Source organism: Sorex fumeus, unplaced genomic scaffold, assembly GCF_029834395.1.
Source record: "Sorex fumeus unplaced genomic scaffold, SorFum_2.1 ptg000093l, whole genome shotgun sequence".
Classification (NCBI taxonomy): domain Eukaryota; kingdom Metazoa; phylum Chordata; class Mammalia; order Eulipotyphla; family Soricidae; genus Sorex; species Sorex fumeus.
In genome coordinates this window covers 8762301-8784150 of record NW_026606150.1, presented here as the reverse complement: position 1 = coordinate 8784150, position 21850 = coordinate 8762301, and the positions used below count along the sequence as shown (strand labels likewise).

Below are 21850 nucleotides of genomic sequence, written 5' to 3'. Positions count from 1 at the left end.
CAGGCCCCCTGCCCCGCGGAGCCCGGCCGGACCCAGCCCATCCCCTGGCCCGGGGGCCACCGTGCCACGCAGCCACTGAGCGGAGGTTCCGGGGCCGGCGTCTGTCGCCCCCTGGTGGCCGCGGGCGGCACTGCCGCTGCCGCCGCGACCCTCCACCCGCGGCCGCCGGACGGACCCCGCCTCCTGCCACCTCATCGCATCCTGCCGCCGCCCCGCCTGGGACCCGCTTCCTGGGACTCGGAGCCCTCGGGGTCCGAACGAGGGGGCTCAGCCCACGCGGGCCGGCACCGGGGCGGGGGGCCTCGCTTCCAAGCCCCCCGACACCCCCGGCTCAGGCGCTCCCTGGGGGGCGGGGGGCGTGGGGAAGGAGCTGACCCGGCGGAGGGGCGGTGGGCCCGCCCCTTCCCGCTCCTCCTCTTCCCCTTCCTGGCCCGCCGCGGCGGCGCTCCGTGCAGCCCGGCCGGGGGGCGAGGTCCGCTGGCCGCCCCCTGGACACCGCGCCCCCCCCCCCCGCCTCTCCCCGCGGGCTGCGGCTGAGGGCGCTGGGTTGGCCGCACCCAGGGGTGCCCGCCCCTGGCCCACTCCTGGCTCTGTGCCCAGAGGTCAGCCCTAGAGGGCGTGAGGGACCACAAGGGGTGCTGGGAATCGAACCTGGGTCTGCCGAGTGCGAGGCAGACGTCTTCAGTCGCCCCCAAGGCGGGCTGATGACCCGAGGGAAGCGGGGTCCCCCACCCCGGGCCAGCCTGGGTCAAGCAGGCGCCCTGATCCTCTTCAGGGCCAGGGCGTGTCCAGCATCGTTTGAGAGAGGAGGGCGCGGCTCCAGAGGTGGAAGAGAGCCGGGGGCAGGCAGGGGGACGCGGGGGACCCCCGAGGGGTGCCAGGCCTGAGGTCTGATGGGGCCGGGAAGGGGTAATGGGAAGGCTGTGGTGTGGGCCCTGGCGCCCTGGGCAGGGGATGGCACAGAGAAGGGGGCCAGTTGCCCTGGGCAGGAGCCCCCCGGGGCACGGGTGCCCCCCAGACCGCTCTCAGGCACGCAGGAAGGAGATTATTTCCATGTGGACTGCCAGGCGGTCTGTCACGGGCTCCAGGGACCTGCAGCTTGGACGTCCAGTGCCTGGGGTCCCTCCCGAGGGGTGCTGCTACAGGCCAGTCCCATGCCAGGCACCCAGGACAGGCAGGCTGCAGGGGACCCGGGGTGGGTGTCCTGGGAGGGCGCCCAGGATTCAGCGGCACAGATGTAGGGGAGCCCGGGACCCCCACCTCGCCCCTGGCTGGCACGGACTTCCTGGGGGCCAGGGGCAGACCCTGAGGCCTCAGTCCCTTGCACCTCTGTTCCTTGCAACCCGCATCTGACTCTGCCCCTTCCTCCAAGAAGCCCCGTCCAGACCCACCCCCAAAGCTGATGCCAACACTCCAGCTCCAGAAGGTTCCTCAGCCCCTGCCTTGCAGCCTCCAGCGCCTTCAGACACCTCCACAGGCCCAGGGCTGTATCCCTGCGGTTTGCAGTGTGAGGCGGGGGTCTCCAAGCTCCCTCCCGCCAAGCCCCCACCCGCTTCTGGTGCGGGGCACCCCCTGGTGGCCACAGTCTGAAACTGCCCCTCATCTCTGGGGGGGCGGGTGGGGGTGAGTTAAGGGACGGGGAGCACCCACTCCTGGCCCCACAAAAGGTGACCTGGGGATAAGAGGGCATTCAAGCCTCCCCACAGGCCTAGCCCTGGGCTCATGGGGGCCAGGACCCGGACCTTGGCTCTGCGTGTGGACACCCCCCTGACTCTCACCTCCAACTCGACAGGCCCTCCCCTCCGGGAACCCTCCCCCACAGCCAACGCCCCGACCTGCCAGGAGCCTCCCTCTGCTGGTCCCAGATTGGCACAGTGTCTGGGAGCTTCTTCCGGAACCTCGGACCCGTTCATGGTGTAGCTCACTCATATGCCCTGCTCCCTCCACCCCCCCCCAACCCCTGTGTGGAGGATTCCTGGAGCAGGGGTGAGGTGGGGCAGACACCGCCCAGAGCAGAGCCTCGGGGGCACTGCACTCAGTGCAGGTGGCCAGGCACGCTCACACACACATGCCCAGCACACAGGTGCCCAGGACATGCACTTGCCTGCACACGCACACATCTGCACACAGACACACTTGCTGGCACCCATGTGGGCACCTGGACTTGCACAGACACACACACACACACACACACACGCTCCCCAGCAGCACCATATCACGCCCCCCCCACTAATGCTGGGGTCCCCCTGCGGCCAGCCTGCAACTCACACCCCCACTTAGCCGGAGGAGCAAGACGACATCTGGCCGATCTGAGGGACACACCTTGTCACGCCTTTGGGCTGCAGTGACCACCTTTTATCCTGTTCCCAGGCTTCCTGTGCTATAGGCTCCCAGGGCCTTTCCATGATCGTCCCATGATCTGGGGGCCCTCAGCGCCCCCAGCCCCAAGAACCCTGTCTCTGCCGCATTTAGGGTCTGTGGTACTCTGACACCCCAACGCGGGCTTCGTCCTCACTGTCCCCTCTGCCCAGTGGGCCCATAGCACCCCCTCTGAGAAGCCTCCTGCCCACCCACCCCCCACCCGCATCAGCCAGAGCGAGGTCAGTGGCCCCGGGGCTTCCCGGGCTGTGCAGGAGGGTCCCCCAGGCACAGGACTGCCGCGGGGCAGTGGGGCTCCCCTGGCCTGGGCCGGCCCAGGCCGTTTTCCCACGCTGGTACCAGGAAGCGCAGCCCCGCCTACACCTGGTCACAAAAAAACCCGGCCCAGATCCCATTCTTCCGCTCAGACCAGTTCCTCAGGCCGCAGAGGAAGGGCAGGAGGTGAGTCAGCAGCCCGGGACTGCCCACCCGCCCCGTCCCCCGGGGCGACCAGAGACCCCGCTCACCCTCCATCCAGCCTCTGCCCCAAGCACCCCGGAGCCCTGCGGGTCCTGGAGCCAGGACCCCTGGGGGACAGCAGATCACAGATCCCTTCCCCACACACACACACACACACACACACACACACACACACACACACATCGTGCCTGCCCAAGCTGCCCCACGGTCCACCTGCCCTTCAGTAGATCACAGATCCCCTAGACCCAACACACACACACACACACACACACACACACACACACACACACACACACCCTGCCCAAGCCGCCCCGCCCCCCACACACACACACCGGGTCCACCTGCCCTTCCACCAGGGCTGGCCAGAGCCGGGCCGGACACCACTCTCAGACCCCTCCCGGCTCCTCTCCCACGGCCCTGCTGGAAGGTCTTCTCGGGGACCCCTGGCAGGGGCCGCTGGGTGGGCGCGGGGCGATGGGCCGGGCCTGCGCCCTGGGGGCCTGGGGCTGCAGGTGACGGCCCCGCCCGCAGCGTGAGGTGCGCGGGCCCGAGGCTGGCGCTGGGCGAGGCCCGAGATCCCCCCCTCCCGTCCTGCCGCTGCCCCCGGCCGCTTCCCCGCTGCTCGCCGCGGCCCCCGGCGCCCAGCGAGACGTCAGGGTCCCGCCCCCCACGTGGACGTGGGAGAAAAGCTGGAAGCGGAGCCGGGCGGGGCGGGGCCTGGCCGCGGGGGCGGGCCGGCGCGGGATCAGCCAATGAGAGCGGGGCGGACGGGGCCGGCCAATGAGAGCGCGGAGGCCGCGGCGCCGGCCAATGAGAGCGCGGAGGCCGCGGGGCGGGAAGTTCCCAGGGGGCGGGGCCGGCGCGGGCCTGGGAAGCTGCGGGCGTGTCCAGCGGGTCGCCCGGCCGGCCCCGGCCGATCCGGGTCCCGGGAGGGGCCGGGGCCAGGCCGCCCCCCGCGCACGCGGGCACCCGAGTCACTCGGGCCAGGCGGACCTGGCCCGCATGTCCCGATTTCCGGGCTGCCCCTCCCGCCCCGGACGGTGCCTTGGTGGGGGCGGGCCGGAGGGGTCCCCGAGGCTGGACTGTCCCCCGCGCCCCAAGTGCGGAGGAGTCCAGAATGGCCCCTGGCGGGGGCACCCGATGGCCCCTCTCGGGCGGTGCAGTAGCGGCCGCCGTCTCCCCCGGTGCAGGTATTCAGGCCCGGCCCCCGCCTCTCGCGGTGACGCAGTGCCCTCCCCCACGGACTTTCGCCCCTGCCCCTTGTCCCGGCCGCCAGCTCCCGCTGTCCAGCCGCGCTGTCCACCATGCAGGGCCCCCGCGGGGGCACGGGCTCCCGGGGCCGGCCCCGGCTCATCCTGCTGGCCTACGCGCTGGTCACCGTGGAGCTCACCTGTCTCTTCATGCAGTTCTCGGTGGTGCCCGTGAGTACCCGCTGGGCCGCCCACCCCTGACCGACCCCGCCTCGGCCGCACGGCACTGCACGGCCCTGCCTCCCGCCCCTGGCCCCCACTGCACCAGCTGGGCGTGTCTCCCCGTGCCCAGACCCCACACGCGCACGCACATACACCTGCCAGGTACCCAGAAGCACTTCCGGTGGAGGTGCTGGAGCCAGTGCCCCGACGGAACCGGGCCTGGCATTGGGTCCCCACCGTGTGCCGGGCACCACCTGCCCAGGGAGCCACCCGCGGGAGCATCATCCCCTCCCTGCGGTGGTCCAGTCCCGGCTCAGGCGCCTGTTGCCTCTCCCGGCCGCCTCCCTTGTGCATTTTTTTTTTTTTTTTTTTTTTTTTTGCTTTTTGGGTCACACCCGGCGATGCACAGGGGTTATTCCTGGCTCATGCACTCAGGAATCACTCCTGGCGATGCTCGGGGGACCAGATGGGATGCTGGGAATCGAACCCGGGTCGGCTGCGTGCAAGGCAAATGCCCTACCCGCTGTGCTATCGCTCCAGCCCCCCCACCTCGTGCTTTCTTAGGGCTCACAGGGCCTCCCATCCCAGCGCTGTGGGGACCCCCTCTGGTTTGGGGTACACATGCAGCAGTGTTCAGGGGCATTCCCACTCGGCACCTGGGGCCGTACCCCTGCACGTGCCAGCTCGGGACTCTGCCTGCCGGGCCGGCAGCCAACTGCGTGCAGCTTGGGTTCCCGGGCTACACCCAGTGCTTGGGGGTTACTGCTGGCCCTGCACTCGGGGGTCACTCCTGGCGATTCTCGGAGCCCCATAGGTGGTGCCAGGGATCAGACGGGGATTGTCCACATGCAAAGCAAGTCCCTGACCCTCTGTACCACCTCTCTGGCTCTCGGACTTTTTTGTTTGTTTGTTTTTTGGGTCATACCCAGTAGTGCACAGGGGTTACTCCCAGCTCTGCACTCAGGAATGACTCCTAGTGGTGCTCAGGGGACCCTTTGGAATGCTGGGAATCGAACCCATGTCAGCCACGTGCAAGGGCAAACACCCTACCTGCTGTGCTGTCGCTCCAGCCTCTTCTTTCTTTCTTTCTTTCTTTCTTTCTTTCTTTCTTTCTTTCTTTCTTTCTTTCTGTCTCTCTCTCTCTCTCTCTCTCTCTCTCTCTTTCCTTCCTCCTCAACCACTTTTAAAGTTCCCCAAGGGCATTCCCATGAGAAGGGGGGGCGGGGGGTGCATCTTCTGGGTCACTATTCGGGTGTGAGAGGAACTGACCACCCCTCTGACCCCCAAACCAAGCTCTCTCCCGCTAAATGACCGACTCCAAGCCCCAAGGCCCTCCTGGACAGCTGGGTGACCTGGGCAGGCCTTGGGCCCCAGGTAAAGGGGCTGCATCTCGGGGGCCGGCAGGGCCCCATCACCCTGAGCCACGGAGGGCTTCGGCCACGGGCCCCTTCCCAGAGAGGAGTGAGTGGGTGAGCCTCGCCCACGGGAGACCTTCGGTCCCACCAGGGCCAGCCTGGGCCACTGCCCCCCACTTCATCGTCCTTCAGGGGGTCAGTTTGATTTAAAGGACATCCTGGAGGTGCTCAGGACCCCCCCCTGTGACCCCACCTGTGAAGCTGAGCTCTGTCCTGTAGCTGTTTCCTGGCGCTCTTTGTCCTGTGGGAAGCAGCTAAGGCGGGCAGTACTCCCGGAGCACTGATTCTTTTTTCTTATTTTGTTTGAGGTTTTTTGTTTTTTTCTTGCTTTTTGGGTCATACCCGGCGATGCGCAGGGGTTCCTCCTGCCTCTGCATTCAGGAATCACTCCTGGTGGGGCTCAGGGACTTTATGGGATGCTGGGAATCGAACCCAGGTCAGCAAGGTGCAAGGCCAACGCCATCCACGCTGTCCTAGCAGTAAGCACTGTAAGCGTCCACCAGCCCCCTGAGAGACTGAAAAGAAAACTGGAAGTCCTGGGGCCCAGGCATGGTCCCGGGCGAGCAGAGGGGTCACCCAAGCTCAAAGGCACAGTCCCCACCACTGCCCAGCTTGGGCTTGGACGTAGCACTGCTGCCCGCGTGGCAGTGACCAGCCACTTCCAGCTGCACCCCCACCTCACCCCCCAGTGAAGAGATGCAGCCCACGGCCAGCAGCAGCACGCAGAGATGTGTCCTGGCCGGAAGTGTGGCCAGCCAGCGCCTGGGCCACGAGTGACCGCTCCAGCGTGTGCCTCGCCTGAGTACCGCCAGCGGGTGGGCGGACCCCACTGCTGCAGCCGCGGCGGCGACAGAGAAGGAAAGTGGGGAGGGTCTGTCCTTTAAAGCAAACTGGAGGCCAGAGAGACAGTGCAGGGGGCTGGCACTTGCCCCCCACGTGGCTGGCACCAGGCACGCTCCCCACTACCACACCAGGTGTGGACCCCCGCGAAAAAGAGCCTATTTCCTGCTTGTCAAATCCACTTGTGGTGAAATCCAGGAGGGGCGGGAGAAAGTCCAGGGGTCAGGACAGTTCAGTGGTGGGGGGGAGGGGGTGCGGGGAAATGCCTCTGGGGGCAGGGGCAAGGCCCAAGGTGTGGGACCAGCCGTAGTGGCCAAGGCCATGCAAAAGTCCTGGGGCAGCGGGAGGCAAGTGGAGCCATGGTGAGCTGGAGCCCCTCTGGCCATGCAGAGCACTCAGGGGCCAGGAGTGCCCACAGTGCGCAGACACGGGTCCCAGCTTAGGGGAGGACCCTTTGGGGCTGGAGCCAAAGGTGACCTCTGAAAAGGAGGTGCTGGGACTGGACCGTGAGCAGGAGGGGGCGTCTTCTCCACACACAGCGAGGCCAGGCAGCTGGAGGGAGGTCTCAGCAGGGAGAAGGGGGCAGTGGGGCACCGGTCAGCAGGATCCAGGGCAAGGCAGGGTGGCTGTGACCAGGGGTCCCATCTGCAGGGGAGAATCGTGGGGTGATGCAGAACCTGTCCCCTAGGTGGCGCCCTCTGGGCCATTGTCGAGGTGTCCACTGCAGAGGGGAGGACAGACAGGCCAGGGGGGACCCTAGCCCCGGCGGGGTCCTTGCGGGCGGGGCTCCCCGTCTCACTGCACCCCTCCTTTTCAGTACCTGTCCCGGAGTCTGGGCCTGGACCCCGTGGCCTTCGGCTACCTGCAGACCACCTTTGGGGTCCTCCAGCTGCTGGGCGGGCCTGTGTTCGGCAGGTAGGTGCAGGGACGCCGGGTCACCTGCCTCTCACTGGGCCCTGAGCTGGTCAGTGCAGCCCACCGGGAGCCCGGGAAAGGCAGAAGCCACACGGACTGTCCCCCCTACCCCACCCGCCTCAAGGCTGCCCGTGCACTGGATCTGGGGACGTGATCAGCCACCCCCGCCCAGGGTGGACAAGGCGACACAGTCCAGGCCAGGACGAGGGGCAGCAGTGGGGACAGGCCGGCAGCTCCGGTGCCACACTCTGGGCCCATCCCGCTTGGCTGAGCGCCCAGGGGTGTGGGTGGGGGTCCTGCCTGGCCTCTGAGGGTCACCGTGCGGGTCCCCAGGTTCGCAGACCAGCGCGGGGCTCGCGCCGCCTTCACGCTGTCCTTCCTGGCGTCCTCCGTACACTATCTGCTCCTGGTGGCCGCCTGCAGCCCGGCCCTGCCCGGCGTGGCCCTTCTCTTCGCCTCCCGCCTGCCCGCGGCCTTCATGCACACGCTGCCAGGTGGGGCCGGGCGCGGGCACGTGGGGACAGGCCAGGGGCACTGGGCAGGGCACCGTGGGGACAGGCCTGGGGAACTGGCACGGGCACCGTGAGGACAGGCCTGGGGCCTGGCACGGGCACCGTGGGGGCAGGCAGGGGGTGCCGGGGCATCGGGCGTTACGGGGACAGGCCTGGTCTGGGGGGCGTAGCGGGAGGGGGCGAGGGCCCACGCTCAGCCTCACCCCCACACCCTGCAGCCTCCCAGATGGTCATCACGGACCTGACTGCGCCCGAGGAGCGGCCTGCGGCGCTGGGCCGGCTGGGCCTGTGCTTCGGGGTCGGCGTCATCCTGGGCTCGCTGCTGGGCGGGACCCTGAGCTCCACGTTCGGGTGAGTGGACCTGGGGGACGGACGCTGGGCGGCCCGGGAGCAGAGCGGCCGAGAGGGCGGGGCCTGCCGGGAGGGGCGGGGCCAAGGAGGGGCGTGGTCTCCGGGCGGGGAGGGGGAGAGCGGGGCGGAAGGGGCGTGGCCTGCGTGGGAGGAAAGCGGGCCTGAAATGGGCGTGGCCCGTCTGGGTGGGTGGAGCGGCCGGCCTGGGAGAAGGGGCGGGGCCGCTGGGCGGGGCTGTCCGCGGAGAGTGGGCGTGGCCGGCAGGGACGCGTCGGCCGGAGGGTGTCGCCCGGGCTTGTCCGGCAGGGGGCGCCCGCGCGGCGCGAGCGCGCCCGCTGAGTGACCGGTCCTCGGGTGGGCCCCGGGCTGCAGGCCCACGGCGGGTGGACCTGAAGGAAACCCGACGGCGGGCGGGGCCCGGGACTCCGTGGTGGGACGAACCGCGAGCGCGGGGGGGGCGTGGGCGTGCAGGAGGCCCCGGCTGCGTCCCGGCCTGCGGGGTTCTGACTTCGCGTCCGGCGCTGGCCGGGGGGCTCAGGGCCCACTCCCGGGCACCCCCTCCTGGGCATGCGCGGCGCCTCCTTCACAGGGGTGGGCTTGTGCATTGGCCCCAGCCTCTGCTTCGGGCCTAGGGTGCCGGGGTGGGGGCCACGGGACGCTCCGGGGACAAGGGCAGGAGTGGAGGGAGCCGCGCCTCGAACCCAGAGCCGGCCGCTGGACGTCCAGGCAGGCATGGCCTAAGTAGAGGGGCCCTGGGGCAGCTGACAGGCCCTGGCCTGAGCAGTGCTCTGGGGTACCCACAGGATGGGGCGTCTGGAGCTGGCACTTGGGGGTACAGGCCCCACCTGGGTGGGCTCCCATCTAGGGAGCGGGTTTACACTTGGATCAGGGGGTGCGGTGGCTGGAGCGATAGCACAGCGGGTAGGGCGTTAGCCTTGCATGCGGCTGACCCGACTGACCTGGGTTCTATTCCTCCGCCCCTCTCGGAGAGCCTGGCAAGCTACCCAGAGTATCTCTCCCGTATGGCACAGCCTGGCAAGCTCCCGGTGGCGTATTCGATATGCCAAACACAGTAACAACAAGTCTCACAATGGAGACGTTACTGGGCCCGCTCGAGCAAATCGATGAACAACGGGAGGACAGGGCAGTGCAGTGCAGGGAGTACGGGGACATACTCAGACACACGGACACACAGACACACTCAGACACAGACACACAAAGACACAGACATATGGACCCACAGACGGACATACTCAGACACATGGACACACAGACACGCTCAGACAGCCACACACAGAGACGTGGACACATGGACACGCTCAGAAGCACTTCTCCCTGCATACTGACAGGCCCAGACCCACATTCACATTGGTGGACACACGTGCGCACACACACACACACACACACACAGACACACGCGCACACACACACACACGGACACAGACACGCACGTGCCAGCATTCAACCTGCCTTTTCCTCCATCCCAGGAGATTCCTGTCTCTCCCCCTGGTCCCTAAGGTCAACCCCTGCCCTCAGCTTCCAGAGCATTCCACGGCTTCCCTGCCTTCTTTCATCCCAGGATCTAAAGTGCTTTATGGTCTCAGGCTGCCTTTGATGGGCGGGGAACTGAGGCCCCAGCGGGGGCTTCTCTCCCCTTCCTTCCCCTCCTCCTCCTCCTCCTCCTCCTCCTCCTCCTCCTCCTCCTCCTCCTCCTCCTCAGTCTCCCTCCTGCTGCGTCACCCCCAGCGGCCAGCGGGAGCAGGTGGGGATTGGCAGTCCATGTGGGAGCCTGTCTGACTGGTTTGGGCCTCTCCTGGCTGCCTGCAGCTCCCACAGCTCCAACCTGAATGGACTCACGCCCTGGGGCTGGACACGCCTGCCCCTCAGGATGGACCCTGGCCCCGTGGTGTCCAACCAGTGGGGGCACAGCGGCTCACAGGGGTCACCTGCAGTGACTCAGCGCGGGGCACTTCCCGCCTCTTATCAGGAGCTGAGTCACGCTGTCGGTTTCCGGTGACACCCTGACTTCCTCTGTGCACTCAGGTCCGGGTGCCTGGGAGCCAGCCAGGGCAAAGGTTGGGAGGTGGGGGGGTCGGACGGGGGGGTCAGCAGGACGAGGCCCACGCGTCTTAGGAGGACTGGGGCTGGTGGGCGGCAGAGCCGGGGGGACCCCGCAGACCTCCCATGCTCTGTGTGTGGCGTGGGATTCCGTGCGTCCTGTCTCTCTGCGTCCCTGAGGACCTGGCAGGCCTCCCGGGTGGGCAGAGGGGGGTCCCCAGCCCAGAAACCCACCTGTGGCCCCTGATCCAGGCCAGGACTGACCGTAATCGGTGCCCACAACAGGGCACGGCCGGGTCAGGCTCAGATCCAGAGTGGGCGCCCAGCCAGCCGCCCCGATGGCAAAGTCCAGCCCTGGAGATAAGGATGAAAGCGGCGAGCACGGCCCCTCCTGTTTGGCGAGTGCCAGGAACTGCCATTCCCGAGCCGGGAGGGGCCTCAAAGCGGATGCCACCTGGGGGAGGGGACAGAGGCCCTTGAGGGTTGGGGACAGGGGCCACACCAGCCGACGGATGAGGGAGTCACCAGCAGGGAGGCCTCCGGCGGGGGCCGGCAGGCAAAGGAGCCACCTCCAGGGTGCCCGGGACGTTCATGGCCGACCTCGGGCCAGACGTGGGACCCAGATGGGAGCTTCTGGCCACATGGCCTGTGACTCCTTCCCACAGGGGGGCTAGCACTGCCCCGCGTGGAAGGAGCGTCTGGTGTCCCCATGCCCTGGACCCAGCCCCGGTTACCCTGGCACGGGCCCCCGCCCATCCCCCCAACACCAGTCTCCTAAAATAGTCGCCCGGGCAGCCGCCTCGCTCCGGTGTCCAGGGCTGTCAAGAAAGAGGGTTTTGTCTCATGCGTCGCGTCCAGGCCCAGCAGTGACGTGCTGGCCTCAGGGGCCCCAGCTCTGAAGAAAGGGCCTTTCTCTCCCTCTGCACCCGCACGCGTCAGAGCAGCCCCTGCAGGACCCTCCCAGGAAGAGGCCAAATCCCTGTGGCCACTGGGGAGGGGCCCCCGGTGGCAGATCAGCCCTGTGACTGCCCTGCCCCCACCACTCCCGACCCCACAGAACGCAGCCCTTCCGCGGGCAGCAGGGAGTGTGTGGCCTGTGCATGTGTGTGTGTACCTGGTGTGTACGAGTGATTGCATGAGAACCAGTCAGATGTATACATGTACAATCATGGGCCCTGTGTGCATACGTATTCCTGTATATGCACGTGGTGTGCTCACTCTTGTGCGTACTGGTGTGGACACACGTGCGTGTGTATAAATGATGTATGCAATTGTGTGAATTCACATACCTGATGTAGGCACACATGTGTGGATATGGTATGTGCACGTATGCACCCTTGTGTATTGTGCTGTGCACCTGTATGTATGTGTGTGTGTGTGTGTGTGGGTGGGTGGGTGTGTGGAATTGGTGTGCATATGTGACCTGGCATGTACTCATGTGTGCCTGTGTGTGCACCTGGTGCATTGTACTGTGCACATATCGTGTGTGTATGTATGTGTGCAAGCCTGGGTTGTGAGCATATATGTCCATACACGTGAGCTGGCTGTGCACCTACACACATGCTTAACGTGTGCATGTGGGCCTCTGTGCACATCTGCGTTGGGCTTACATGTGTATGTGTGCACTTGTGTGTCTGCACATATGTACACCTGGCTGGCATGCATTGTGCATGTATATGTCTGGGTTCCATGTACATGTGTGCACAAGAGTGTGCGTATGACCTTTCTGAGGCCGTGGAGGGCCACGGGCAGTGGGCACGGGACCCGGATCCTACTGTCCCACCAAACCAACCAGGGCAGTTTGCAGGGACCTGGGGGTGGGGGCGGGTCTCATGCTGTGGCCATGATGAGGGGCCCCGCCAGGCCGGACCCCAGGGGTTCCAGATGCCCAGTGCTCGGAGACCCAGTGCTCTGGGGACCCGGAGACCCCGTGCTCAGGGGAGGGTCCCAGTGGCCCAGGCTGCAGCAGCGGATGGAAACTCTCCTGTCCCATCTCAGAGGGTCGCACCCCAAGGGACAGCTACCAAGGGGCAGCCGCCCTCCTGCAGGCCGGGGTTCCGTGTGGTGACTCACGGGAGCTGAGCTCAGGGCCTGCGTCACAGGCTGGCGTGGGCGGCCTGAGGGTCGGGCCGGAGCGCAGCTGTGGCCAGTCCAGGAAGTAGGGAGGGAGCCCTGTGGGGGAATCCGGGCCTGTCCCCGCCGTGGGAGCAGGGGTCGTCTTGGGTCCCAGAGGCCTGAGGGGCCCGGGGTCCCCCTCCCGTGGCGTGTGCTGGCGCGGGTCGTCGTGGCTGGGAGCGGGCGGCGTCTCACGGTGTCTCCAGAGCCGCGCCCAGAGCTCAGCCCACCCTATAGCCCCTCACTGTCATGGGGCGCCGTGGGCCTCTGCCCCTCCGGGTGGGCCAGGAACAGTGGGTGTGCAGAGTACACACCCGTGTGCTCACAGACGCCCGCGTGAACGCACACCCGCACCTCATGTGTCCTGCTTGTGCAGCGTGTGTATGTGTGTCTGCTCACATCCATGGGCCAGACGTGTGCCCACGTACACGTGTGTTCGTACACATGCGTGTGGCATAGGCACCTGTGCACAATCGCACACGCAGGCCCGCCCGCCGGGTCTCTCCTGCCCTCCAGCACACAGGGCGTGCCTGGCCTGAGCATGTTGCATGGCTCCCTCCCCCCCCTTGCAGGATCCAGTGTCCAGTCTGGGTGTCGTTGCTGGCCAACATGCTGGGGGTCGTCCTCAGCGTGACGAACATCCCGGTCAGCACCAAGGAGGCCGGCCCTCACGTCGAGAAGGCCCCGCCAGGTGAGCGTCTGGGCGCCCCAGACACGCTCCCGGGGCCCTGCACCCTGTTGGACTCCTCGCGGCCAGGGGACAGGGCAGCCTGGGCTCCGGCCAGGCCAGCGACTGTGGCTGAGCGAGGCTCGAGGGGGGACGGGATGGGCCACCCTGAGTACAGAGCCTAGCGGGGGCAGATCTGGGGCCCAGAACAGCCCCCAACAGCCCCCATCGAGCTCAGGGCTGGGGTGAGAGGCTGATGGAACAGTCTAGAAGGGGTTGGACAGAGCCCGGGCCAGCCCCCAGCTGCTGTGACCCGGCCCATCTGCAGGGGGACCGAAGGCCAGCGTGTTTGACCTGAAGGCCATCAGCCGCCTGCTCCTGCTGCCCGGGGTGCGGCCACTCTTCCTGGTCAAGGTCCTGTCCGGCTTCCCCTCAGGTGAGCCCCGAGACCCGGGCCCACCACTGCCTGGCCCCCCACTCCCTCCCCAGCTGGCGAGGGGAACCCACCTACCTCGTTTCGGATTCTCCTGCCTTCAACCTGGGCACTGGGGTCCCAGACAGTGGCCAGGACAGGTGGGGGGGCGGGGCTTCCATGCAGACCAGACCTCCCTCCCCCACAAGCTGTACCCCCCACCCCCCGCAGGCCGGATACCCCCCTACAGGCCAGACTCCCGCAGGCCAGAGACCCACAGGCTGGAGTCCCTTCCACAGGCCTAACCACCCCCGCAGGCCCGACCCTCTGCAGGCCAAACCCCCCAGGCTTAACATCCCTGTAGACTGAAACCCCGAGGCCTAACCCCCGCAGGCCTGACCCCCTCACGGCCCCCCGCAGGCCTCTTCATGGTCATGTTCTCCATCATCGCCATGGACTTCTTCCAGCTGGAGGCCGTCCAGTACGGCTACCTCATGTCCTTCTTCGGGGTTCTCCAGATGGTGAGTGGGTGTGTGGCCAGGGCTGACCTGGGGCCTCACACCTGCCCCCCACCCGTGTCGGGTCCCTTCTGAGCATCCCTCTCTCTCATCTCACCTGGCCCCAAGCACCCCCTTTGATCCCCCTGCCCAGGAGTCCGGGCCCTGGGGTCCGCGGGGTAAGGCACAGAGGAGACAGGCCGACGCCGGCCACCTGGACTGTCCAAGCGACGCTGTCCCCACGCGCTGTCCGCCAGGCCGGCCTCCCAGGCGGCAGGGATGGGGTGGGGTTAGAAGGACATGCCACCGCGTGTGGGAACTGCAGCCCTGGGGGGACCTTCCCCACCTTCCCCCGTCCCCCTGCACCCTGATTCTCACGGCTGTGCCCAGCAGGAGGCCACGGGCCTCGGGAAAGCAACCCTGACCCAGTGATAGCAGTGACCTGGCCTCCACCCGGGCACCTCGTGGGGTCCCCTGGGGCCAGCCGGGAGTTAGCCCTGAGCACCGCCAGGGGTGGGCCCCAACTAAGGCTGCAGCCAGTTCTGGGGGCCGTGTGCGGGATCCTGCGCACCCCTGGCCCAGGACAGGTCAGGGTGGCCGCAGGCCTGGTGGAGGCTGCCCCTCCCGCCCATCAGTCAGCTCTAACTCCCTGCCATGCTGGCTGGAACCTCGACTCCACAGAGCAGTGGGGGCCCTGGGCGCCCTGGGTCAGAGGAAGAAGGCCTGGGCAGACCCCAGGCTCAGGCTCCCCACACCCAGGGGGCTGGTCAGCAAGGGCTGGACTGTGACTGCCCGCCGCTGCTGCACCTGACCCCATGCTAAGGGCTGACTCCCGGTTCTGTGCTCGGGGCTCACTCCCAGCTCCGTGCTCGGTTATCACTCCCGGCTCTGTGCTCAGAGATCACTCCCGACTCTGTGCTCAGGGCTCACTCCCGGGTCTGTGCTCAGGGCTGACTCCCGGCTCTGTGCCCAGAGATCACTCCCGGCTCTGTGCTCAGGGCTGACTCCCGGCTCTGTGCTCAGGGCTGACTCCTGGCTCTGTGCCCAGAGATCACTCCCGGCTCTGTGCTCAGGGCTGACTCCAGGCTCTGTGCTCAGGGCTGACTCCCGGCTCTGTGCTCAGGGCTCACTCCCGGCTCTGTGCTCAGAGATCACTCCAGGCTCTGTGCTCAGGGCTGACTCCAGGCTCTGTGCTCAGGGCTCACTCCCGGCTCTGTGCTCAGGGCTCACTCCCGGCTCTGTGCTCAGGGCTCACTCCTGGCTCTGTGCTCAGAGATCACTCCCGGCTCTGTGCTCAGGGCTGACTCCAGGCTCTGTGCTCAGCGCTGACTCCTGGCTCTGTGCTCAGGGCTCACTCCCGGCTCTGTGCTCAGGGCTCACTCCCAGCTCTGTGCTCAGGGCTCACTCCCGGCTCTGTGCTCAGGGCTCACTCCTGGAGGGGCTCAGGGGACCTTATGGGATGACCAGGTCAGGTGTGCGCTAGACTTTATATCAGCCGCTGCTGTCCCCAGCAGCCATGAGTGTTTCCGGTGACATCGTGCCGCCCACACCCTGAGCCCCCCTCACCGCCCCATCGGCTCCCGGTGTCGGCCCTGCCGTGGTGTGTGCCGGCACACGTGTGCCTGTGTCTGCGTGCGTGCTTGGGGGTGCATGTGCACATCTGTGTTCCCGTATGTCCCCATGCGTGTGCTGGGTGCACGTGCACACGCGCACTCACACCTGTGTCTGTTCGTGCGGGCTGCCTTGCACGCGCGTGCGCAGATGCGGGTCTGGCCGGGGCCCCTGTGTGAGGCCCGGCCGCCTGTCCCGCCCTCTCGCCGCAGGTCATCCAGAGCCTGGTCATTGGGCGGCTGAGCCAGCGCTTCTCGGAGGAGGCACTGCTGAGGGCCAGCGTGCTGGTCTTCTGTGTGGTGGGCCTGGCCATGGTGAGTCCCGCGGCCGCCCAGACCTGTTTCCTGCCTGGCCTTTAACCCGGACGCCGTGAGGCTCAGGGACGGGCCCCTGGTCAGCAGCCCCTGGGGTGGGGTTCGGACCCCCATCAGCAGCCCCCGGGGAGTCAGGGCAGACCCCCTTCAGCAGCCCCCAGGGTGGGGGGTTGGACCTCCGGTCAGCAGCCCCCAGGGAGTCAGGGCGGACCCCCGGTTATCAGTCCCCCGGAGAGTCAGGGTGGACCCCCGTCAGCACCCCTTCCTGTCCAGGCGCTGATGTCTAGCATCACCCACTTATGCCTCCTGATGCCCGGCATGGTCTTCAGCCTGTGTGCCCTCAATGTGGTGACCGACAGCCTGCTGACCCAGGCCGTCTCGGCCATGGACACAGGTGAGCAGCCGTGCCCTCGGGGAGTCTCACTGGGGCGCCCCAGGGCCCGTCTCCTGTGCTGGGGCTCGGGGTCTGGGTGGAGCAGGTAGGGGTGACCTGTCAGAAGGCCAGAGAAGAGAGTGGCCACCTTGGGAGCCAGCCCGCAGGCCAGGCTGCCCAGCACTGGACCGCAGGAAGGGAAGAGGGCTTCTGGGAGGCGGTGTCTGGCTGGGCTCTGAAGCATGGACGGGAGTTCACTGAAAAGGAGGAGGCAGGGGGCCGGAGGGAACAGCATATGTGGGGGGCGTCTGCCTTGCACGCGCCCACCCGGTGTCCCGTATGGCCCGGCCTGCAGAGCCAGAGTGAGCGCTGAGCACTGCTGAGTGAGGCCCCGAAACAAAAGCCAAGACAGGAGAAGGGGAGTGACGTGAGGCCCACCTGTAACACAGCGAGGCACAGTGGGGGCTGAGGGTCTGCGTGGGCACAGATAGGCAGCCTGGTGGGGTGGGCGTCTGTCCCCTCCTGGGCCCGAGCTTCTTGGGAGGCAGGAGGGAAAGGCAAAGGTGAGAAGGCCCCGGGGACCCCGGGAGGCGCTCAGGGCTGCAGGCCACAGCCGGGCTCCCTGCGAGTGACCAGTGCTCGTGGGTGGCTCCGGAAGCACTCGGGGGTCCTCAGGCTGCCAGAGGGGGGCTCTGTCCCCAACAGCAGGGCTGGCCAGCACACGGGCTGCAGTGGCCCTCTGCCTGGGGACTGCGCCTTCCGCCTGGGGCGTGGGGGTCTCTGCCTGGGGGTTGCGCCCTCGCCCTCTGCCTGGGGCATGGGGTCTCTGCCTGGGGCAGGCGGGGTCGTGGGCTGAGTCCCTGGGCTCTGCGGGAGGCCGCGGCCCACCCCACCCCGCAGCAGGCCTGGAGCTGGTTCCCAGGCCAGCCTGGGAACTGGAGCGCGGAGGGGGCGGTAATTGCTCCCGGTTTGGTGTGGTGTCTGCGGGGGGCGTGTGGGCGACGGGCGAGGCCGCTTGCTGGGACGGACCGGGCGGGCCTGTCCGGCCACTCCCAGCTGCCCTGTCGGGGTTCCCTGCCCGGAGCAGAGCCGCAGGCGGCCGTGACCACACACAGGCTCCCGCCCACCCACGCACTGCTGCCAGGAGGGCCCAGCAGAGGGGCTGGGAGTGACCCTGGCCCCCTGCTGTCCCGGCAGGGGCCTGGATGCCAGGACACAGGAGGCTGCCGAGGGGGCCGGGGGTCCCAGGGCCGGGACACAGGGTGGCCGCCATACGGTCAGGACCAGCCCTACCCCACCCCGGGGTGCCCGAGGCCTCTCGGTGTTCAGACGCCGGCTCCGACCTGCGGCCTCATTCCCAGGCCCCTCCTCGCGCTCGGGAACTTTCTAGGGCAGCCAGAGGCCCGGCCCCGTCTGGCCGGAAGCACCAGCCACCCGAGCACGGCGGGGTCACCGCAGGGATGGGGAGAGACGGGGAGGCCACGGCCGCGCCCAGCACAGCAGGGGCCCGGCTGGCCTGACCCCACCTGCACCCCGCAGGCACCATGCTGGGCCTCTGCGCCTCCGTCCAGCCGCTGACCCGCAGCCTGGGCCCGACTCTGGGGGGCCTCCTCTACCGGACCTGGGGAGTCCCCGTCTTTGGCCATGTGCAGTTTGCGGTCAACTTCCTGGTCCTCCTGGTGCTGTGGATGCGGCCCCTGTCCCTGAAGACGGGCAAAGCACGGTGACCGGGAGTGTCGCAATAAAGCCAAAGCTGTGACCCGGTGTCCGCCTGATCTCTGCCAGGGGATGCCCGCGGGGAGGAGCCCGGGACCTTCCCAGCCTGTCTCTGACCCGAGTGGACGCCACTCCCAGCCTGTGGCAGCTCTGTCCCGGCTGAGCAGGGCACCCTCAGGCACCTGCCACCACCCCAGCTCCCGAGGGCTCCTAAGTCGGGAATCTCCGGCTTGGAGGAGAGCAAGCAGGAGGGTGGCCGGCAGCTGCCCTCACAGACCCTGACAACTCGGGGTCACACCTCAGAGCCCCCGTGGAGAGCCCTCACAGGCACCCAGCCCGCTGAGACCGGGGTGCTCAGCCCCCAACTTGGCAAGTCCCCAGGAGGGTCTGGGTGAGAGGCGCCCGGACTCATAGGGTCTTTTAATAAATTAATTTTTGGGGGGTTGGCCAAAAGTTTTGGGGGGGGTGGTGCTCCAGGGATCACTGTCAGCTGGCTCAGGGGACCCTAAGGGGTGCTGGGGATGAAACCCTGGCAGGCCATGTGCAAGGCCCATGCTTTGCCCTGTGCGGTCTGGGGGGCGGGATGTTTCTATCCTGGGGGGTTCCCACCCCAGTTCTCCAGGGTTTGGGAGAAACTCCCAAGGGGAAGTTTCACCAGAACCGTGTTGCTGGAGCCAGAACACTCCTCCTGCCCCAGAACCCCCGGGGCTAGCATGCCCCAGGGCCTGCCCTGGACAGGATGAATGAGTGACCACAGGCTCGTGCCGCCCACCAGGTCCCCTGAGCGGAAAAGCAGGGTCGGGGCCTGTGTGTCACCCACACTGGGGTGGCCAGGGCCCAGCTGAGCCCGAGGGTGGGCCGACACGTGCTGAGCAGGACACATGCAGGGGCCGGCAGCACCCCAGGTGACTGTTGTGGCCACTGCCTGGACTCCTGAAACACCTCTCACATGCCCTGGGCACTGCCATGGTGGGCCGGCCAGGCGCCCGCACCCCCACCCAGCTCCCCAAGGGCTGAAGGGGACACACCCAGGCCACACCCAGGAAGCCCGCCAGGGCCACCAGGGTGTGAAGGGCCTTCCCACAGGACCACCGGGCCCTAGGTTCCCCCCCCACACACACACTTCAGAAAGCACAGCACGTGTTAGAAAAGTAGTCCAATAGTTTAATGGAACCGGACACTGATGCAAAAACATAAAATATTAAGACGAAGTCTGATGAGACGTATTCACCAAAATAAATAGACAGTCCAATAAGTTATTGCGCCCGCACAGCGGGGCGAGGCTCTGTGGCTCGGTGCGGGCAGGTCGGCGTGGACAGGTCCTCCCGGCAGGTCCTGGCGCGCTGGGCGAGGGACAGCGGGTGGGGGGTGGGGGGCGTCCAGCCCGTGCTCCCGCCCGGGACTGCCGGGTCCCGGGCGCCGGCGCGGCGGCGGCGCGTGTGTCACGGCGGGTCCTTGCGCGGCTCCTGCGGGGAGAGGGGGTTCAAGGGGCTGCGGCGGCGGGGGCGCCCCGCACCCGGCACCGGCACCCGGCAGCTCCGGGCGGGCTCGGGCAAGCCCGGCGCTCCCGGCCGGGCTCAGGGCGCGCGGGGCTGGCTCGCGTGGCACCCGGCACCCCCGCGCGCCCCGCGCTCACCGTGGCTCAGGGCGCGCGCGCCGTCGTGCGGGCCCCGGGCTCGGGCCGCTCCTGGCGGCTGCGGAAGTCCTGCAGCGCGCGGCGGTTCTGGAAGTCGATGAGCGCCAGCGTGATGGCCGCGTTCCAGCAGCTCTCGCCCGCGCAGCGGAAGTCGATCTCCTTGCGGTCGGTGGTGACGATGGTGAAGTACACGTACTTGCCCGTGCGCTCCACGCAGTCCACCTTGAGGATGGAGTGGAAGCGCAGCTCCTTGGGGCGCGCGCCCGGGCCCGCGGGGAACAGGCTCAGGCGGTCGGGGGTCAGCACGCCGCGCTTCTTCTTCCACAGCTGGAACAGGCTGTCGCTGCGCTTCTCCAGCTCGCCCTCGCGCAGCACCTCGCCGGGGGTCTTCATGGCTGGCGGCGGCGGGGCGGCTGGGCGCTCTCGGCGGCGGCGGCTGCGGCGGCGGGGCCGGCTCTGCGCTGCCGCGGCCCCGCGCCGGCTTTATAGCGGCCCCGCCCGGAGGCCCCGCCCCGACCACGCCCCACTGGGCGGCCTCTGGTCCGACCATGCCCCCGCCGGGCGGCCTCAGGCTGGGCCCCGCCCCCGACCACGCCCCCACCGGGCGGCCTCGGGCTAAGCTCCGCCCCGACCACGCCCCCACCAGGCGGCCTCTGGTCCGACCACGCCCCCGCCCCGCTGGCCACGCCCCCGGAGGCCCGGCCCCCGCCCACGTGCGCCTGCAGCCGCGCCGGCCGAGTGGGCGGCGACTCCGGGTCCCCGCCCCGCCCCGCCCGCGCTGACTCACCCGCCCGAGCCCCGGGCAGCGACCGGGCGGGCCGGCCCTGGGCGGCGACTGTGCCCCCCGGGGACCCCCCGTCCAGCGGCGCCGTGGTCGCCCCGCGCCCCCACGGGCGCGCCCTTCCCGGGTAGACCCCGCGGAAAGTGCTAGAAAACAGCGCCCGAGCCCCCTCTCTGCGGCGGGGCAGCGGCCGGACAGGGCCGTGGGTGCGGGTCGCGGGCAGCGGCCGTGCCGGCGGGGGCGGGGCGGCTGACTCACGCCTCCAGCCGGGCGCTCGCCGTTTCATTCACCCGCTTCCTTTCAAGGTTTATGGGAGCAGGAAGTGAAGCCGGGCGGCTCCCGGGTTCCCAGGGGCGCCCCCGCGCCCCCTCCGAGGTCCCCACCCGCCCGGGGCCGGGGCACGGGCACCAGCGTCCCGTCCCCCCTCCCCCCAATGACTTGGAGCGGCCGTTTCCAGGCCCGCTGCTGCCTGCCAGGGGCTGGGGGCTGGGCACTGCGTGGCTGTGGCTGCACTGGCCTGAGGGACGGCCAGGACTCCCCCCCGCTCGCCACCCGGGAAGCAGGGGGTGGGGACCAGCTAAGGTAGGTTAAGCCAGGGGCCTTGCCTGCAGCCCACCCCGGCGTCCCGTAGGGCCCCAAGCCCTGCCAGGAGTGATCCCCAAGACTAACACAAAGGGCTTGACTTGGGCTGGACAGCACGGCGTTGCCCAGGTGCCCTGACCTGGGCAGGCCTGGGTCTGATGGGGCCCCCACCCCCACCCCCACCCAGAGAGCACAGGGCCAGGTGTAGGCCCTGGCGGAGTGTGGCCCCCAGCCGGCCAGAGGACCAGGGAGGGGCCAGTGGTTCCCGGTTGCGTGTGGGTGGGGGCCAGGGGCTATTTTGGGGGCTTCAAGCCCATGGATGTCTGCTTGGGGACTGCGTCCCAAGGTGCTCCAGTCTGAGGGGATTCTCGGCCAAGGCTCCCCAAACGTCCAGCCAGGGCTGTCACTGGCCAGCTGAGCAAGGCCACAGGTGCCGTGGGCAGGAGGGCGCCCCTTGGAAACTCCCGTGCCAAACTCCCACCCCACCCCATGCACAGTGGCCATGTAGGTGGCATTCTGGGACACCCCCGGGCAGGGTGCTCTGTGCCCCTGCCTGTCACTCTCCTCTCCCCCAGGAAGCCCTCCCAGACTTCCCGGGACTGCATCACATACTACTTTGGGGCCAAGTTAGTAACAGTCGCCTGGGGAGGGTGGGGGCATCAGGGCCCCTGGACCCGGCTCTGGGAGCCAGCAGGGGAGAGGAGGCCTGAGATCACTTGGCCCTGGCCCCCGACTCACCCCTCCCTCACTCCACCCCTCCTGCCCGGCAGCCTGGCACAAGTGAAAGCAAGGTTTGAGGTGGACT

At 68.2% G+C, this 21850-nt stretch overlaps 2 protein-coding genes across 2 annotated transcripts; one reads left to right on the top strand and one right to left on the bottom strand.

Annotated features, from left to right (window-relative positions):
- The first annotated feature begins 4120 nt into the window (after positions 1–4120).
- SLC22A18 (solute carrier family 22 member 18) lies at positions 4121–18088 on the top strand. Its single transcript, XM_056132021.1, has 10 exons — positions 4121–4259; positions 7323–7420; positions 7754–7914; positions 8151–8283; positions 13029–13147; positions 13452–13559; positions 13956–14056; positions 15856–15957; positions 16231–16351; positions 17870–18088. The coding sequence occupies exons 1-10, from the start codon at positions 4143–4145 to the stop codon at positions 18055–18057; spliced, it is 1248 nt and encodes a 415-aa protein (XP_055987996.1). The 5' UTR covers positions 4121–4142; the 3' UTR covers positions 18058–18088.
- Positions 18089–19189: 1101 nt separating this feature from the next.
- PHLDA2 (pleckstrin homology like domain family A member 2) lies at positions 19190–20118 on the bottom strand. Its single transcript, XM_056132024.1, has 2 exons — positions 19683–20118; positions 19190–19512 (listed from the first exon to the last, which is right to left on the bottom strand). The coding sequence occupies exon 1, from the start codon at positions 20073–20075 to the stop codon at positions 19689–19691; it is 387 nt and encodes a 128-aa protein (XP_055987999.1). The 5' UTR covers positions 20076–20118; the 3' UTR covers positions 19190–19512; positions 19683–19688.
- Between the last annotated feature and the right edge of the window lie 1732 nt (positions 20119–21850).

What these genes read in the sequence shown, in the direction of transcription:
- SLC22A18 (XM_056132021.1), top strand. Translation starts at nt 4,143, where the DNA reads ATGCAGGGCCCCCGCGGGGGCACGGGCTCCCGGGGCCGGCCCCGGCTC. An exon ending in GGCGGGCCTGTGTTCGGCAG is followed by an intron (nt 7,421 to 7,753) that starts GTAGGTGCAGGG and finishes GCGGGTCCCCAG; the next exon opens with GTTCGCAGACCAGCGCGGGG. An exon ending in CCTGTCCGGCTTCCCCTCAG is followed by an intron (nt 13,560 to 13,955) that starts GTGAGCCCCGAG and finishes GGCCCCCCGCAG; the next exon opens with GCCTCTTCATGGTCATGTTC.
- PHLDA2 (XM_056132024.1), bottom strand. Translation starts at nt 20,075, where the DNA reads ATGAAGACCCCCGGCGAGGTGCTGCGCGAGGGCGAGCTGGAGAAGCGC.